At 38.6% G+C, this 18,934-nt stretch overlaps 2 protein-coding genes across 2 annotated transcripts; both read right to left on the bottom strand.

Moving 5' to 3' along the window:
* Positions 1 to 339: 339 nt before the first annotated feature.
* chic1 (cysteine-rich hydrophobic domain 1) lies at positions 340 to 6,595 on the bottom strand. The gene is made up of 6 exons (XM_079352676.1): positions 6,372 to 6,595; positions 4,888 to 4,942; positions 3,735 to 3,890; positions 3,284 to 3,340; positions 2,755 to 2,814; positions 340 to 1,744 (listed from the first exon to the last, which is right to left on the bottom strand). The coding sequence occupies exons 1-6, from the start codon at positions 6,494 to 6,496 to the stop codon at positions 1,694 to 1,696; spliced, it is 504 nt and encodes a 167-aa protein (XP_079208802.1). The 5' UTR covers positions 6,497 to 6,595; the 3' UTR covers positions 340 to 1,693.
* A 112-nt stretch (positions 6,596 to 6,707) lies between these two features.
* On the bottom strand, positions 6,708 to 10,453 carry cdx4 (caudal type homeobox 4; the record flags this gene model as incomplete). Its single annotated transcript, XM_079352675.1, has 3 exons — positions 6,708 to 7,925; positions 8,584 to 8,729; positions 10,018 to 10,453. The coding sequence occupies 3 exons, from the start codon at positions 10,451 to 10,453 to the stop codon at positions 7,692 to 7,694; spliced, it is 816 nt and encodes a 271-aa protein (XP_079208801.1). The 3' UTR covers positions 6,708 to 7,691.
* Positions 10,454 to 18,934: the final 8,481 nt, after the last annotated feature.

Raw genomic sequence — 18,934 nt, 5'->3', positions numbered from 1 at the left:
GTGAAGCCTACCGCCTCAGTGATCGGGGGTTGTGGTGGAGAGTTACAGTGGAACCACAGTCCAGTTTACTCTGACTGCTCGTCCATGACTTAAGAAAGTAGCAGCAAATTATCTGAACGGCATTCCTGAGTTTTATAAAAGTGTCAACTAATTGCACAGTCTTGTTAAAGTTAACGATTCAACACCTTGTTAAACATGACAAATAACCACATTTCTGCAGCTGGCTGTGGACAAAGCTGAGGTCAGTAATGATTTTACTTTGACTCAAAGAAACATTTTGTTCTTTAGGTGCGCCACTAAATAATGAAAAGGAACAAAGTAGGCAGCAGAAAAAAAAAATTTAAATCATCAATTTATTTTCTCCCAATAGGGATAAGGACAAACATTTAAAGGAATTGTAACAGGGACAATACTGGGAGGAGGATATCAACTCTCCTTTGTACAAGAGAAAGGATTTCATCCCCGTACTCCTCCGTGGTTCACCGATTACTCCAGAGGCACTCTAGCACAACGCAATGCAATGCATCTGTTGACAAAGATTCAGGGAAATAATACTCACGGTGAACTGAAACAAAAGAACCATCTGCTCATAATACTCCATGTACTGCTGATTCATGTGCTTCATAACACATCAGGAGGACCAAACACAGCACAGAGAGTATAAAACTATAAAAAAAAAACAAATTATGCAGTTTGAATAAAATGATAATATAATGTTCTTTTTGTCTTCCAACTGCCCAGCCAAGATTTATACATCTCCAGATTGAACAGATGACAGTGATTTAATGTCATCTTTATTGGCGAACATCACACGGAAACATATACTTCTGTCGTCTCTGGATGAATCTTCAGGATCATCAAAGATTCTGACTGTCACTGGGCTGAAGTGCAATCATCAGTCCTGACTCTGGCATTGACATTGTAACTATATGGCTTACAAGGTAAACAGGTCCATATTAACTAGAAAGGTACATAGACATCTTTCATTAATCAAAACTATGGTACAGCAATATATATTGGCAAACTAAAGAGCTAAGTAACTTTATGTAAACAATGGTATACCACTGTACAGCTTATCCTAACATGGTATTTACACGTCAAGTTCTTTTACGAGCTAGTTCCCATGTACAGCGGGTCAAATGTAAAGAAAACACACAGGGCGAACACGTACACTGTACGCTAGGCAATCTCAACCATCCCATCTACTCGCAAAGAACTGGATTCAAACCCAACAAACGGCATTGAACCGCACAGATTTGTTGAATTTTCTCAATGCCTTCGTCCTCCTTTCACACGCAGACTTAAAAATCATACATAAGGCAAGGATTAGTTAAGGAAGGTGGAGGCATCACATTCTTTGCAAGGGATTACTGAACTAACAGAGGGGATACAGGTCGATGGTTCTTTGGGGTAAATGCACTTTTTCGAGAGCTTCACTTGTTTGCCACATGTAACAAAAAAAAAACACATCCAAGTGCAACAAATGGGACATGTTGAGTTCTGTTGGGAAAATGTGCAAAATCTTGCTCTAAAGCAAAGTGACACTGTTGCAAATTCTAATGTACAAGAAGTTGGGAGATGTAAGGGGGTCATCACAACAGACACCAGTGCAGACCCTTTTTCCGACATACTTTATATACAAGGCACTAAGGAGAAGATTCAAGGGCCACACATCCGGTCTGTAACAGCCTCCTCAGTCCGGTCTGAATATAGGATATTTGGGTAAGAATTCTATAAGAATCACCTGCAGAGAGAAAAACGAAAGCCAATTATTTTTAGAAGAAGCTCTTTAAGCAGAGATTACATGTGGTAGAAGACAAATAAGTTACAATATCGGTCACAATTGTACTGATGCATTCAGAGTCAACATTTGACAACTGAGCTTTAATTCACAACATTTCCTCATGATGTTGATGGGAAACATAAAATATGTTATTCTACAAGGACACAGTTTTTCTTTTTCAGGACTTTGTCTCTTGCGAGTATAAAACACATTTTCAAAAGTTAGCCAAACTAATTATATTATCAATTACTGTTCATAATGAATCAAATGTATAAACTAGGGTGTGCACAAGGCAGGTTAATGTCGGGTCTTTGTAAATAATGTAATGAAGAGAACGGTCCAGAGTTGGTCTTTGTGTAAAGTGTCTAGAGGTAACGTTAATCAGGAATCGTCATGAAAGCTGTACAAATAAAGACTGATCGACGGTGATGGATCAAAGCATCAGGCAAGTTGCAGAAACAGAAACAACTCTGAATTCATCGCTTGATTTTTGTATTGAAACTGAATGTCATGGTTGTATCTGTCCAGTCTTTCACTCTTAAATCTGCTCGCAGTGACTGGATTGTTTTGATTGTTGTGCTTTGACACGTTTGGTTATCGTGAGGAAAACACTGTCGGGAAATGGAAGAATTAATATTTTGATTTAATTTGAAGATGACAGAGTTTGATGAGCCCATGTGATGTTGTATTAGTTTGTTGATCCAGTGATACTTCTGATTGAACTGAAGTATAATTAGATCTAAGAAGGAAAATCTAAAGTAAAACATTTGACAACGTTAACTTTCTTCAGCTAGTCATTAATATGAATGATGGCTCATTAATATGACTGTATATTGAATGATTGTTTGTTGGCTCCAGCTTGTCAGATGTAAGCATTTATATATCTTCTTAACTCTATTATCAGGAAAATAGTCTGCTGATTAATAGCTGATGGAAATCATCACTGTGTACGAAGGTGACAGCATACTTACATATTCCATCATATTACTGCTTTCACATTTTCTTTTGCTCAGTTTCCAGTGCAGCCCCAGCTGATGAGAAGAAAAGACACAGACACAATGAAAGACTTTTCTCTCACTCTCACACAGACACACACACAGACACACACACACACAAACAAACAAAGGAAAATCTGTCTGAAATCTCCTCTTTAGTGTCGGGGGAATTTGGGAGCAGGGCTGTCTGGTCTCGCCGGGGTCAACCCGTGGCCAGACACCCTGAAGAGCTTCCTTTATGCCTTTGCACAGCTACTAGCAATTATTTGTTACTGCGAGACAAAACAAAATTAACACTGCATTTTACTGCTGACCTCACGGCCCTCTGAGACACTCTGCGCGAGATCTGAGTCGGACACCGTGCATCAGATCGAACTCAGCTCTGAGGGACTCGTGTAGAGGGGTTACGAGTTTAGAAAACGGACAAATGGTCATATTAACGTCACGGTCATCCTGAGCTTGCTGCACACTGACACACACTTCTATACAGGTGCTAATTTCCTACCTTGTGGTATAATCGGTTATTTTCCCACTCTAACAGCTTGTGAATGGAACGTCTCGTCTGTTGGAATAGAAAACAAACACATTATCATTAAAGCAAGTGGCATAACACTCATTGCTCAGTTGAACACTTTAACAGGTATCAGTAAACAGCCCCCATGTTAGGATTTATGGACTGGACTACCAATTTACCAGCTAGTAATTTCCACTTTGTTGCCATTAATTCTGAGTGGTAACCCCACCTTTAAATGACGCACTCTTGAGCTGGAGCAGGAGAGGAGCTGAGCAGCGCAATGCATCACTTCTACACAGAGCCACTAATTGAACACGAGTTATTACCCTCCGCTCTCTGAGCAATGCTGCTGAATTGCTATAACAGCCCCTGAGTAATCAGCGGCTGATGTGAGGGAGAGTTAAACTGTCCTGAGCGGCGTCACTGGAGGTCTGGGACTTACTCTCTTGTTTAGGCAGATAACGGGCCACAGGCTGCAGCCTACTGTACAGCAACAACACAGGCAGCCGCAGAGAAGCCACTTCACGTTCACTGGCAAGTTCTTCTTCAAACAGGCATTCACCCTGCTGATGCTGGTTTTGAATTCTTCCGGCGCCACCTAGGAAAAAAAAAAAAAAAAAAAAGGTACTATTTTTGGTTTAACAAAATAAAATGTATTCGAATTTGGGGGGGAATAACAGAATACTGAGCATTGACCAAACTGTTTGGGGGAGGGGGGGGGGTACAGTGTTTCTAGGTGGTGCTGACATGAAAGATTCCTAATTGCTCCAAAGAAAACCTGAGCACACAGATCAAAGAGCTTTCGAAAACCAACAAGGAGATATTTGAAGATGTTGTCCAGAGATGAGATGAGATCTCTAAATACTCTGCCTCTGACTTGCTAACCGAGCTCTAGACTGTTCAAGGCAAGGAGGGACTCAAAGGAGAGATAAGCTCAGTGCCTGTGGCAGCGCCGGCCAAACAACTTGAATAGATGCTCATTCCTCTCCGAGTCTGTACGCCATAAAACAGGGGTCGTAATCTTTTATGACAGGATGCAAAGGTCTCTTTGCAAACAGCCAAAGACCTTAGAATAAAGCCCAGCAGGGCCTGATCTGCACCCTTCAATCATCATAATTGTGACCTCATCCATCACGTGTCACCCTGGGTCACAATACTGAAGGTACTTTTTATTGCCCCACACTTCCCTCGGCCCGCTCTTACCCCTACAGCCTTTTTGTGTTTCTGCGTCCGACCCAGGAAGCTTTCCTTTCTTGTCTATGGCACAGTCTTCATTTCATTATTTTATCACCTCGAGCTGGACCCTCAAAGGCACTGGGGTCCCTGCCAACCATAGCCCCATAGACGGCTTACTCATTTACAGAGCTGGACAGCAGCACATTCAGGCTCTTTTCTCTGCACTGTGCTACATCAGTTGAGATGCATCCCAGTCTAATCAAAACCTACGAAGAGGTTTTCTGAATGGGCCGGTGTGGGGAAGTCAGGGGCTGTTAAAGGCCCGAACAGAAACAATGGCTTTAATTGCCTAATTCTTCCCACTTGGAATTAAACAGAAAGCAAAACTGAAGTGCAAAAAAGCTAAAAAGCAACTGTACCTTTCCCGTGAGAACAGAGGGGAATTCTGTGTCAAATCTGTTGCTCAGTCCAAACCTGCAGAAAAAAGAAACAAAAAAAGAGAACATGATCTTTGAGATGATCATTAAAAAAAAACACCAGACACTTTGTTTGTATAAGATCAGATATATTACCAAGAGCATGATGAAAACCAGAAATGAATCCACACCTTGGCAGAAGTCTGACATTGTAAGAGGTAATGTAATTAAAATAATGAGAAAGGGACATTAAATAAAATGAGTAAAGCAACCAAAACAAGCATGAAATAAAATGACAAACAAATAGAAACTAGTAAGATTATCGTTTGTCAAAAGCTGGTCTTCATGTCATCTAAGTGACTTATAGCATCATCACTTACAATAAGCAAATACTTGAGTCTTGCATAGATTACCTTTTATCCACCTTCAAATCTGACATTTGGTTTGTCATGATCGACTTTAAGCGTTAACTAATTTATCTGCACCACTGAGGATGAAAAGTCGTGCAGCATAATAAATGTCAGTATGTGACACAAAACATAGATGTAATGATTCATGATCAGGGGGAATAAGGATGACTGCATCATGTTTATCATAAACAAGCAACAAAAATGACTACGGTATGCAGGACGCATCCATCCCTTAATATAACACTGATTTATCACAGATTTGTTTGTTTTTGTGATTATATGTTGATGTTAGACCCACTCCTTTATGTGAAGGGTTTTTGTTTTATTTAGTTTAGTTCTCATTCTGCAAATAAGTGATGTTGATCAGCTGTTGGTGGAGCAGTTGAGGAAATTCTCTTTACATCGTTTCCTTCATCAGTGAGCTTACCAGAAAACTTAAACTATGTCAGAAACAGTTGGGTTTTATCTGACAGCCAAATGTTGTGTTTTAACTAAAGTCCAGTTAAAAGTTGGCAGAGTACACTAAAAAGGGATTTTAAATATCCAACTTTTGAAGTTCTAATCTCAGAAGCACTAGGTTCACTTACTTTGAGCTTTATTCTTCCTCTTTGTTAAAAATCATTTTCAGACATGAGAACAGCCTCGATAGATTTAAAACGTGTCTGAGGAGCTGACACTCGCATGTAAACAAGAACATAACTTCACGATAAAATAGTCTCCGACAGTGACAATGCGTTCATGTTGCAGACAACTTTATCACCTCTTCGTAACCAGGAGAGGCTGCTGTTTATTTATGATTATTATATTCGGTTATAACATAAAGCAACAGACTTCCAGCTAACTGGGATTAACGATCATACTTGACTACTGATCAATATTGGTTGCAAAACTACCACACTCATCATTACCATGGGAACAATCAGCCGTTAACTTTCTTTGATATTAAAATCGTGAAAAACACTGGAGTTGTTTTGTTTGGCGTTAGCTAGCAGGCTAGCTCCAGAGCTAAACAGGCTCCAGCTGAAGACAACAAAGGCAGAGACGGAGAGACGAGACGACAGACGCTGCTCAGCTTACACTGTGATGTGGCCTGCACCTCGCATGACCACGGGCTCCGGGCAGTATCTAGGCAAGTGCTCCTCGCTCACTACGTGCTCATCCTCTTCGTCTTCCAACTCATAAATGGTATCAAAGTCCGCCATGTTGGGTAGTGAGACGCTCGTGACGTTTCCTACGGGGCTGCGCGCGGACGTATGAGCGGGCGCGCGAGTTTGGAGCGTGTGCAGAGCTGAAATGTTTTAACAAACCATTAATAAGCGAGATATGACGACAGCGATGTTAAAATAGAATTGATGACACCATTGATACATAGTATTCTAACAGTGTCTGGTGTTGTTAGGTGCAGTTTGCAGTAGGGATCATTCACTTCTTTCAACAAACAACATGTCCACAAAGTTGTTCCAGTAACATCAGATGGTGTAACATAGTTCAGAAAAGTAAACCCTGTGATTTCAGAGTTATTTTAGAAATAGCAAGTTATGAGGCAAATTCCAAATGCCTGACATCGCAACACGTTTTTAGGCTACAAGATAACTCAATCTTGTCATGCTCAGGTTTTGTATATTAGACCTGCCAATTTCTGCAATCTTGTGAAAGTCCTGATATGTATTAAATCGATGCAGTCCATGCATTGCTGAATCCTATCATTTTTAGAAAGTTCCAACGAATCAAAAAAGATCAAAGTCTAAGGTTGTCCAGGGTTGGGTTGACAATTGGACACCAGTATTGGCCTCTAATGTGAGACATTTCGAATAGGCCTTTAACTTGATCCAATGGGTTTCAAGCTCCTCAACATTCACATGTTTTTTTTTTTATAAAAAAAATAAATAAACAACAGTTGTTCTGCAAAAAACAAACTTTTTTATTTACATTTAGAGTTGCCATCAAACGACATTAGTACCCGTATCATTATAACAGCTGTTTTAGGCGACCAAAGAGGTAAAATTGTGCAGACAAAGGAGTGAATGATTTGTCAAGTAAAAGCAGTTTGTCCTGAGAGGCAAGATCAACATACATCTGCTTTAGAACTTCATAATAATGTCCCTGAATTCGCATTTTATCACATACACTTCATCTCATAAAAAAAATGATATTTATATCTTATTAACTCACAAACAATTTAAAGCTTTTAAGTTTGAAACACGTCCATATTTTCATTTTAAAATCCCACGTTATTAGAACTATTCTATAAAAAAGGAATATTTGAAGAGCCTCCAGCATTTTGTTGCAATAAATCATAAGTTCATCCACAGCTGTGTGCGTCATGACGTCAGTTCAGGTGTCCTGTCCGCGTGTCGGAGTGCTCATTTTTGTGAGGTGGTCCACAGGGTGCATGTTTTACTGAGTCACTGTCACTTGCTGTATATTCCTGATAGATGGCAACGTGTTCATGCCCTGAGGAGGGTACAGAGAGCCATGCATGTCTGAGGGAGAAAGAGAGCCCGGCACCGGCAGAGGGCTCACTGAGCCCGGGTCACTATGCACCGAGCCCCCGCTGCCGTCAGACTGACCCAGCTTCTTCTTGATCATCTTCCGCTCTTTAGCCCTGCGGTTCTGGAACCAGATCTTCACCTGGAAAAGTACAAATAAGGAAATTGTGAGCAAGTTAGGACTTTTTAAATACATTAATTATTTAGCATATTTACTTTTTATTTCTGGTTATATCCTTTAATCTCTCTGCAAAGGTTGAATTAATAACATTTTTAAAAGTAAACTCATACACATAGTAAGATAAATAAATTACCAAATTACAAAAGAGAACTTAACTCCATATTTCAATATTCATGAATGTTTCTATTCTAAAACATTTGCAATGACCTACCAATAGGCCTATAGCCTAATTAAAATTATATCATAAAAATGCAGTAGAACTCGTTGGCTAGACAATAATAATAACTCAAAAATGTTTATAGATTCATAGATTTTTGACTTAAATCTAATTTCTGCCACATTTTAAATGAAATGGCTCTTTGCATAATGAAAAAACCTTATACTCTAATCAATACTTATAATAGGAATCAGAATTCATTAATTTACATTTTTTCCCTGTATTTTAAATGTACATAAAAACCTATGTGTTTCACTCAATAAAAAACAAATAAATTTAAACTGTGACTGTTTTGCAGAGGAAAAACCAGGCCTATAATTAATCGTTGTAATGTACAACAGAAGCTACCCATGTGTTGAAATTAGTTATAGCATGAAATGAAACCATTCTGATTGGACGAACCTGTCTTTCAGAAAGGCCGAGGTTAACAGCCAGTTCAGATTTCCTCCTGATTGTGATGTATCTGTTGAAATGAAACTCCTTCTCCAGCTCCAGCCTCTGATGATCTGTATAGACTACCCTGTATTTCTCCTTCGTCCTGGTTTTACCTGTAAAGGTGACGAGAAGCAGAACACAAAGCATAAAGATAGAGTGGTTGTCTTATTATTTTTACATTCAGTCTTTAAAACTGAAGATGTGTGTACAGGGGCTGCATGCCAGGACCAGCTCCAATCTGCACTCAGCATCTTTATTGGCTGTTTGTTAAACTGACATCTCTTTAAATCGTGTGCTGATACGCAAATTTAGTTGTTTTTTTCTTGCTTTGATGAAGACTGCAGTTTGCTGAAGATTCTCAAACAGTCAGAGATTAGATTAAAAACTGACAAATTAAAAAGGTAGATAAGAAAACACGTAGAGAGCTCCTAATGCACTTCATTGGGCAAATAAAACTCATTCGGACAGCATGAGGGTTCTTCAGAAAATATTGGACCTTTGCTTTTAAATGTGTGCAGTCATTTCAAAGGATGGTTAATGTTTGACGGGTGCAAAGTTTGAGCAAAAATGACGACAAATAAATAAATGTTATTGACATGCATTATCATGCAATGAATCGTCATCGCTTTCTTTTGGAAAATAAAACAATGTTTTTTTTGGTACGATTTCTATATTCTTAGTCTTCATTATACAAAGCACTGAGCTTTTAAGGGTTTACAATATGTACTTCTGTACGATTGAGGCTGTGAAAACCGTCACTCTTTCCGGTAATATAACTCTGGGAGAGGAAGGGAGGTTGGTGCATATCAAAGTGAAGAGGTGTTGAAAGCAAAGGCCACCGCCTGGATATGACGGATAACACTGAAAACAGCAAACAATGTGACAGGGAAGTCTTCCTCACATCTCCAGGAATCATGACATTAACATCACAACTGGGCCTGGCGCCGAGGCCTCACACCTTTTTATTTCCACCAGAGGAGACAACATACTGAACTGGTTTCCCTATATATATATATATATATATATATATATATATACGTATATATCTTGGTACACTTTGTACCAAGAGGCTACAGTAACCTTATATTATATATTATATTATATATTACATATTGTCCAATGATTACTGAAACTCCGTTCACTTTATAAAATGCTTCAGCCAAATTTTAGAACACAAGTTAAGTGCTATTCTAATGTATGTTTCTTTTTCCTTACACTTTCAAACAATCAATGAGGCCATATTGTCCACTTAAGCAGGAACACAAACTTCTGTGCGCAAAAACTCCGTTGGTTTTTCGTTGATGAAGTGTCTAGATAGATACGTTATTGATCCCGAGGGAAATTCAAGAAAACAGGGTATCCAATGTGACTATTTTTGCACATTGTTTATGGTTAACTCACCCGTGGAAGATGATTGTGCAGTTTTGCTCATCCACTGGAATGAATTGCGTCTTTCTCTATCTGGAGAAAGTTGTGCAACAGTAACATTCTCGGGCGGCGGCTGTAACACCGCAGAGCCTGGAGGATGCATATGCGAGTATTCTGAGGAACAGTAAGGGACCTGTGCAGGAGAGGAGTTGTTCATGGTTGTAGGAATAGTATTAGGGGGTCCCAGACTGTATGCACCCCAGTCCTCTCGTGGAGCTCCATACGTAGGTCCCCAGCTTCCCGTGGACTGTGCGTGCGTATCCATGTTTGGCACATGATGGTATCCGGTAAAGTCGGGGTACTGAGGTGTGGAAACAAAGTTCTGTGGAGGTAGATTGATGCTTGATCTTCTGACTGGCCCCTGGTGATACATGCCGCTTTCTTTATCCAACAGATATCCCACATACATGATTTGCACAAAAAACAAAAATAATCAAATATGATTAAAAAGAAGGGATGGTGTGGCCTATTTCAAGGCGACATCGCAGCCCTAAAGTCGCTAAAAACAATCCTTCTGCTGTTCCTGTAGTCCAAATGGGTCCCAGTGTGAAATGCGACGTAGTTCCAGTCTGTCTCCTCTCTCACATGATGTGGCTCTGTTGACAAGATGCTAAAGGTATACTAAGGCCTGCTTGACGTCAGTTAACGTCTCAACTTTGAGAAATTTGCATTCAAAAGAGAGTGAGCGGTGTTGCCAGCCCAGCTGTTCTCCTTGCGCCCGTCCTGTAGCGCGTCATCAGTTGACAGTGGGCCTATCCGCGACAGGACATCTCCTTTGAATGAATACATTAACAGCACAGCCTATCACCGGCACGACCCATCAATAAACCGAGGCCTCAATCGTATCAGGCCAAAAAGGCCTGTGCGTAATTACGCGCAGATATATTTAATTTTTAAAAGATTTGTCAAGACGCATTTAATTTCCACTGAGCGTTAATTTAATTTGACCATCTTGAATTATTTTAGTGTAGTAACGTTAGCTAATTAAATTGGAACAACTAAATATGATCCTTTACTACAGAAAACCCAGCACACGTTTATTAATCTTTTGTTTTAAAGTTGTTCCTGTGGGAATTCCTCAGTTTCCATCCACGCTTCACGCCTGATTCTTTTTTGTTTGTTAAGATATTCACTTGCAAACGAGGTGCAAAGTATGAGAGACTTTTTCTCTCTCTTGAAACAAGCCGAACCTTTCGTATTCCGTGTTCACACCTCAAGGTCGCACTTCACAGCTAATTCCGGTTACAAGGAAACTCCAACAACCCCCCCTATGACAAACAGCGTCTCTCCACACATAATTCACCGCTGCCCCCTGAAAATACACCGGGTTTGTTTTTCTCTGATCCTATCTAATACGAGTCATGAGCCTCAGAGAAATTGTTACTAACTAATAACTAACAGAAGCACATTGACACATTCAGTCAGCCATGTAGACAATGAACTGGAAAGTTAAAATATTTGATTAAAAAACAAAGGAGAACGCCTCACAACTTTCTGAAAGTTCCAGACTTCCAGATTTTAGAAATAAAAGACCAATTTACCTTTTTCAATAAAAAAAACAAGGTTGTCTGATCTTTAGGCCTTTGTGTCATTGTAAACATCAAGTTTATTAGCGTAGGTTAATCATGACAACAGATAATTTATAATCCTAAATAATTTTGTAGTTATTCTTCGATCAATTAAGCATGTGTCTGAGGTTGTTTTTTTTTTATCACAGCAGACTAACAGGGTTGTCTAAAAAGGTCCTGCGAAAACTCATATTGATTGGTGTCTGAAGCATTTGTTTATTGACCACACTATTTATGAGACAATGTAATGGAGTTGGCTTCTGACAGTCCAGGGACACTCACATCTCTGATTTAAACATCAGTTCAGACTCTAGCTGCCAGTCAGCTGCTGTTTGAGGAAGAACAGCTTTGATGTATCAAATATTTTGTACTGAGTGTTGAGATGGCACAATGGACATATCTTTCAGAAAAGCAGGAATACATTATTTCGAAATGGAATCATCCTATTTATAAAAAGGAACATGATTATTTTCTTGGTGATGTTTTTTTTTTAAAATCCTGGACATAAAGACTGGTCAGGTCAGGCCTTTTCGATAAAAAAAGTATCATATCACTGAGAATTAAATGGCTTTAACCGATACATGTTGTAATTGATCTTAAAAAATACAATTGTCATCCTTTGTAGACTAGGTTGCACTGTGGGCTTATTTTGCAACCTGTAGTTTCACCAGTGTGCAGATGGAGGGTGTTTTACTTTTTCTTTACTCATTGCTGCCCTCTCGTGGGAATTTGCAGAACTAGCTCCAACTAGCTTCAGTAGCTTTAATTAAACTGACTTCCTCATTAAAATCTCTGTATCTTCCTGTGGTCAATAAGAAAGTATATTTACCTAGGTTAAGAACACATGTGAGGTAGGCCTACTTTTGTATTTCCTATTCAACTTTCTATCTGATGATGTTAGAGCAACTAACTTTTCAGTTTCACAACTACAAATATGAAGAAATAAAAATCATAAAATGTCATGGATTTCAAAATAGATAAAATATTACAATCTAACAGTGTGACATAGTTAAGCTATGAGAGAAAGCTGTAGGTTCACCGTGCAGGATCCTATTGTGTAGAACCCACTGCAGGTAATCAGTAAAAATCACACATCTTGAATTTCCACTTATTTGTTACCACCACCACAAATTATGTTCTCTGATGAATCAGTGGTTATCAAAGAGAACTTAACTATGTGCTGACACGTGTTGAGACATGTTGTCTGGCCAGAGTCCAGAGAGAGAGAGAAGATAGAGACTTGTGATGGTGAGGTCAGAAACCCAAGTAAGACTTATAATGGGATCTCAACCTTACTACATTTAAGTCATAGCACAAATAAAAATAAAGAAAAAAATATCAGGGGAAAGGTTGGAAATAAATGAAGTTTAAAAAGTTAATATTGATGTTGATACTTAACTATACTAATAATAACAACGAGAAAATGTTAAAATAGAATAATAACAATAAATAAATAATGTAAAGAAATGGGAAACATGTACCAAATGAAGTGAATTATAACTTAAACCTGAACCTGAACAGGAGCACAGAGAGCATGTCTCTGATTCAGTGTTTCCACTGGAGGAGCATGAGCCTAAATGAACAACAAAAAGAACATAATGAAGTCTGGCGTGGATATTCATTTTAATATGTAGGCAACATATATAAAAATAATTCACAAACTTATTTGCAGAAAGTGGATGGATTGACTAAACAAAAAAATGTGGTCACAAGTAAGTTAGCCTCAAGGCCAATTTTACAATTCTGTAGGCTAACAATTAGTTTGTATTATTTATAACAAAACATTTCTATAAAGGAGTTACCAACAACTCACCAAACCGACCACAAGAGGGCAGCATTCACTTAAGAGAACTATTACAGACATCCATACTTGCTGCGTTATAAATGGCTGATATACTCCTGATTTAAATAACCTTAGTAAAAGTAATCGAGTAGTACTGCCTTTAGCCACTGTTTAATGTGATACATTGGAAACAGACAACATGTATGCAGCGCTGTCAATCTGTCCAAAATATTATCAGAAAGTGATCAGTTTCAAAATATCAGCCTTCAGGGAGAATAAATTCCTTAATAATATTTGATCATTTCAAGAAACCTATTATTGAACTTAATATTCAAATGCATCCTAAAACTAAAGAGAAACCAGTGAAGTTATCAGTGATAGATCTGTCTTCATTATCAGCAGTGTCTTTGGCAGTCATTGTGAAAACACGTAGGAAGGATGACGGATATTTTTTCCACTCCATGCCTGCTTGTCATAATTCTTCCTTAAAACTGAGGGATATTCATAAGTGTCAAACTCATATTTTCTCTCTGCCTCATGTTGTGTCCTGCTGTGTCTTTCTTTGTATTCACTATTTCAAATATTTCTTGTAAAACCATAAAAAGGAACACCATAAGAGGTCTGAGGCATCTTTCTGGGAACTTCTCATCAAATGACTTTAGTTTGAGGAATCACTGTACAGACAGTGGGAATCACTTCTGACTGTATCCACCTATCCTATTGCTTAATAAAGGCACAAAAAGCCCAATGATAAACATAAGAAAAAGATATAGGGGTGCTGCTGTTTCTCAGCAGTGAGATTGTGAGATTGTGAGATTCCATGAACTAGAAAAAAATGTCTTCTGTATGTGACAATACTGACAACCTATTTTCACTAAATGGGGCCATTGAGCTTGTGATGACTTGTCTGTTTCTGTAATGATTGAAACGGGATAGATTCACCAGCCGTGCTTTGTTCTAAGGCTTGTTCAACTTGTTTAAGATCAAACTTTATAGTGGGCTTTAATATTTAAGACTCTGAAGTTACATTTCTGGATCCAGGCAATTCCTTACTTTGTTATGCCTGAGGTCAGTGTGTCTCACTTCTAAGACAATGAGATGACGTACAGCTCAGCATACAATTTATCAAGTGCTCTGCGAAGAACTGACAGGGTGACTGTGATTGTTTGCAGGATGTTTTGTGGGGTCGAGCTGGGTTTTCTGGCTCAGATCGGATTGTACTGTGTTGCGAATTTGATGGTGAAACTGAAAAGACTCACAATCCAAACATGTTCTCTGCATCACAATTTATCACAGCAATGCTGTTGTTCAAATCTCTGTTTCTCTTCTATTTTGTATTGCATGCCAAAAACCCGACTGGTCCAGGAAGGTAATGAGTGACATGAGTGGTCATAATTGCACACTTTTATACTGCAAAATGTGATGATAAAGGAATGTTCACTTTTTCTTTAAGTGTAAACATAGAAGACAAAAGAGTAACAAAAGTCCCTTGTTCTTCCCCAGAGCTTTGCATGTTGTATTTGTAACAGATCAGTGACAGTCAGTGGTGAAGCAGCTTAAGAATCCAGTTTGTTGCATAACTTCAGTGATGTTATTGAAGTGGCCACAGTGCTGCTCTGCAGGAAGAGAGGTAAAACAAGACCATCTGCTACTATTTTTAGAGAAACTGCCAGCATGGCCGACCCAGTTGTGACCATCCAAAGTTTGTTCTCTGTAATGTAAAACACATGGAAGCAGCATATTCAAAAAGTCATGTTCCTGCATTTTCATTAATTAACTGCATAAGAAACATTACATCCAGGGATGTTGAATAAATCCAATATTTGTGTGGACAAAGTTAAACGTTTTCTAAAAATTCTACTTTTAAGAATATTCTGTGGAAATGAAAGAATTGGAATCAATAAGTCCAAACATTTTGAAGTAAGGTTCAATTTTACTATCACTTAAAAGCTTTATTGGCACAAGCATGCAATGATCCTTTTGTGACTATATTTGAAAGTACCCCTATTCAAACTGAAGCAGAGACAAAGAAAACGATTGAACACTGAACCTGTGCAGAAGAAAGATTAAAGGTCCCATATTATGCTTTTTCTGGTTTTATATGCTCTTTGCTGTGTTTTCCAGGTGTCTTGTGCATATTTAGGCACATCAGGGCTGCTGTGGCTCAGTCAGTAGAGTCATCATCGAGAATTCGATCCCCTGCTCCTGCAAACAACATGTCTGATGATCTCCTGTGAACAACATTGCCTTGGGCAAGACACTTAACCCCAATTTGTGTCAGAGCAAATGTGTATGAACGGGATGAGTTACTTGTCATTGTCAATATACAACAACCACTGCCATTGGTGTGAATAGGTAGGTGTGACATGCAGTGTAAAAACGCTTTGCGTAGTCAGAAGACTAGACTAGTTCATTTATCATTTACATGTATGTGCAAAAATTCAAAGTTTGCTTCTCCTCGTAGCAATAGCCGCAGTTAACGCTCGGTCCCCCTCGTTGAAAATGGGATTTTGATATCACAAACCCATGATGTCACGGACCCAAGCCCATTGGCTTGTTTTCTCAAGCACAAGCTCCTCTCGAACTGACTTTAGCATTCCCAGTATGGTTAAAGGGACGGGACATAGCCGAGAACAAAGCAGAACGACAGACCAATTATGAGAGTAGATTGGGGAGTCTGAGCGTTAGAAATACAGGCAGATAAGAGGGTCTGCATGGAGCAGCAGGACATGAAAACAGGCACTTTTTAGCAATTGTCAATATACTGAGTGGCATGGTCCATGTTCCCTATCAGTTCTGAAATGGTCTAGCCTCAGGACCCTCAACTCCTTCGTGAAAATCATAACCCTAATTTCATATATTCTTTTAGCAGATCAGATTTATTGAATGAAAAGTAGTCCAGTTTGGACCTCGAAACATATAACCGAAAAACGAGAAGGACAAAACCAGCATGTTTTACAGTAATAGTTCCTCAGACTTTTGCAACACTTTTTTCCCCCAGTCACATTAGCAACCGGCTCCTCGAGGGGATAACCAAGTGTATATTTATGAATCAATCAGTTTGCATTTACATAGTGCCATAAATGACATGATAACTACGATTGAGTATGTGTCAAAGTTAAGTTATCTCCATTAAAAGTTGAGGTCACTTAATGGCGGGACATTTGTGGGAACCTCCAGGGGATCACAAAAGCCAGACAGATTTGTTTTTTTGAACTAGAGAGAGATCCACACCACATTTCACAAGAATGCCACCAATATTTGTTGATACATTTCAATTTGGACCTACCAGCATGCAGCTAGCATTGATTAAAGTTGTTGTGGGTGCAAAGAATTTTCGGATTGTGCAATTCCGCCATAACTATCTATTAAATCCAGAAAAGTAGTAGAAAAATCTGGGACTTCTTATTTTTGGTGTATGATGTGTGGTAGCTGAGGCCTCAATATGTCACTGAAAAAGCTTGCTAAGCAGCAAAGATGAGAGGAGGCTAGTGAGCCAGCCGCTACACATTTTAATACAGCTTGTGGCAACAAACAGGAGGTCCTGATGTCCCACATGGGAACAAATTGAAGATATTTTTTGTTCCCCCCAGAAAGCTACAGAGCAGCAGAGTGGGTGACATTAAACCTGACAGAAAAGAGGTTAACAAAATTCAACTGAATATTTCACTAAGGACAGCCCTCCTGAAGTGTGAGCCCCTGCACACATGTAGCTCAAACAGAGTTACACAAATAACTTTGAATCAGAATAGCGTCCACTCACAACAGGAAATGACATGTTTACTCATATCAGTTAGCTAGTTGTTTCAATTCAACACTTAAGACCATATTCATGCAAAAACATACCTTATGCCTCTTTGGGGGTGGGGGAGATCTTTCATTTTACTATATCCCCTTAGTTTTACTCAATAAAATAAATGATCATTTCCAATGGACGTTATTTCACATCTTTTCAAAATAAAAGCAGAAAATAAAATTACAGACTTTTGGTTGCAAGACAACAAAAATAATTTTGAAATTTAGTTTGAAAACGGGTAAATTGTGTGAATCCATCCAAGAACTAATTCAATCAACTCAATTCTATCAACTGGCTTTAATGCAGTTATAACATCAATTTATCAGAAATAACATCAGAGATATCAGGGATAACATGTACATTAAAGGGCTTGGCCTACCAGCAGGTTATAAGGCAGACATAACTAGTAGAAAAAATGTAAAAATTGTAGCAGCATTTATCCTAAATAACTGTTGTGTTTAGGTACATTTTGCCTTGGGGAAAAATTCTTCAAGCATAATCTTACATGTAGTGTTTTATTGGCTGTGTGATTTCATAGCAGTATTGAGGCATTATAAAGAGAGATGTTTTAATCATTTCTCACAGAAAAGGAAACAAGAGGGCAGACTTGATAATTACAGACGTGTGTGAATGTGGGGGGACTGGTTTCTCTCTTAAATCTGGTCTAAACACAGGTGTTTGATCAATGTCTTCAAATTGTTGGTGAATAAACCATGTACCAGTTTAAAGTCCTTTTGTGACCACAGAAGTTTAATTGTCTATTCAACTGAGAAATATGGACCAGGACCTTTAAGCTGTTCATCAAAAGTGTTTTGCCCTGCAAGTGACAATGGCTATAACAGACTCCTTGTCCACAGGTTTCGTTCATAAGGAAAAAAAACCCTTGACTATAGGATGGATTACCATGACATTTGGTATGCACACATTATGGGGTTCAAAAGGTAGGTATTACTGCTATTTCCATTGTTTAATTCACTATCCGTGTTATTTCAACAAAGTCCGTTCGTATGGTTTTTCCTCTTGTGCTCATTTATCAGTTACACCACACTCTTAAACGACTTATTGTTTGTCAAAGTTCATCTTATCAGCATCATTACTGTGTTAATGGAAACTATTAATTCAAATAAGTCACTATATTTCAATATAAAACTGTTCTAACTTAGAATATCAAACATGTCACATTTGGGAAAAACGATTCAAAATAAGATTTTGATTTGATTCCACAAAATTCAAAAGTTACACCTTTTACTTGAAGTGCTTTTCTGTCATGAACTTGCCTGTATCTCATCGCAAAAAGTAAGTGAAGAGTCAAGTGTTCAGAAACACAGTTTTGAATAAATAAATCATGTTGACAGTGGGTTCAAACCCCTTAGAGATGTAAACACCTCTAAAATCACGCAGCGTGACTCTCTTTTAACTAAAGACGCACTTTTTAAACTGGTAAGAAAACACCCGCTACAATCCGTTTATCTTAAGATGTATAATTTGTGTTTCACAGTGGACATACCTGGAAAACACAGGTGAAAGATTCACAGGAACGAAGACACAAACCATGTATCCGTATTCCCAAATGTCCTCTAGGAGGGGGCGGAAACTCTTGTAGGTGCACCTGGACGCAACACACCTTGGCTCATTCGTTCCGCTTTTCTCTTTCCTCGTGAACTAAGGTTCCATCTCACATAAAATGTATAATAAACCACGTTGCTTCTCTGTCACAACATTAAAGTGTTTTCTTTTTGCAGA

Source organism: Symphodus melops (genome assembly GCF_947650265.1).
Source record: "Symphodus melops genome assembly, chromosome: 9".
In the NCBI taxonomy this organism is placed as follows: Eukaryota; Metazoa; Chordata; class Actinopteri; order Labriformes; family Labridae; genus Symphodus; species Symphodus melops.
Note: the sequence above shows the minus strand (reverse complement) of the source record. Positions and strands in the feature narration are given on the sequence as shown.

What these genes read in the sequence shown, in the direction of transcription:
- chic1 (XM_079352676.1), bottom strand. Translation starts at nt 6,496, where the DNA reads ATGGCGGACTTTGATACCATTTATGAGTTGGAAGACGAAGAGGATGAG. An exon ending in TTATCTGCCTAAACAAGAGA is followed by an intron (nt 3,341 to 3,734) that starts GTAAGTCCCAGA and finishes CTATTCCAACAG; the next exon opens with ACGAGACGTTCCATTCACAA. An exon ending in ATAACCGATTATACCACAAG is followed by an intron (nt 2,815 to 3,283) that starts GTAGGAAATTAG and finishes TCTTCTCATCAG; the next exon opens with CTGGGGCTGCACTGGAAACT.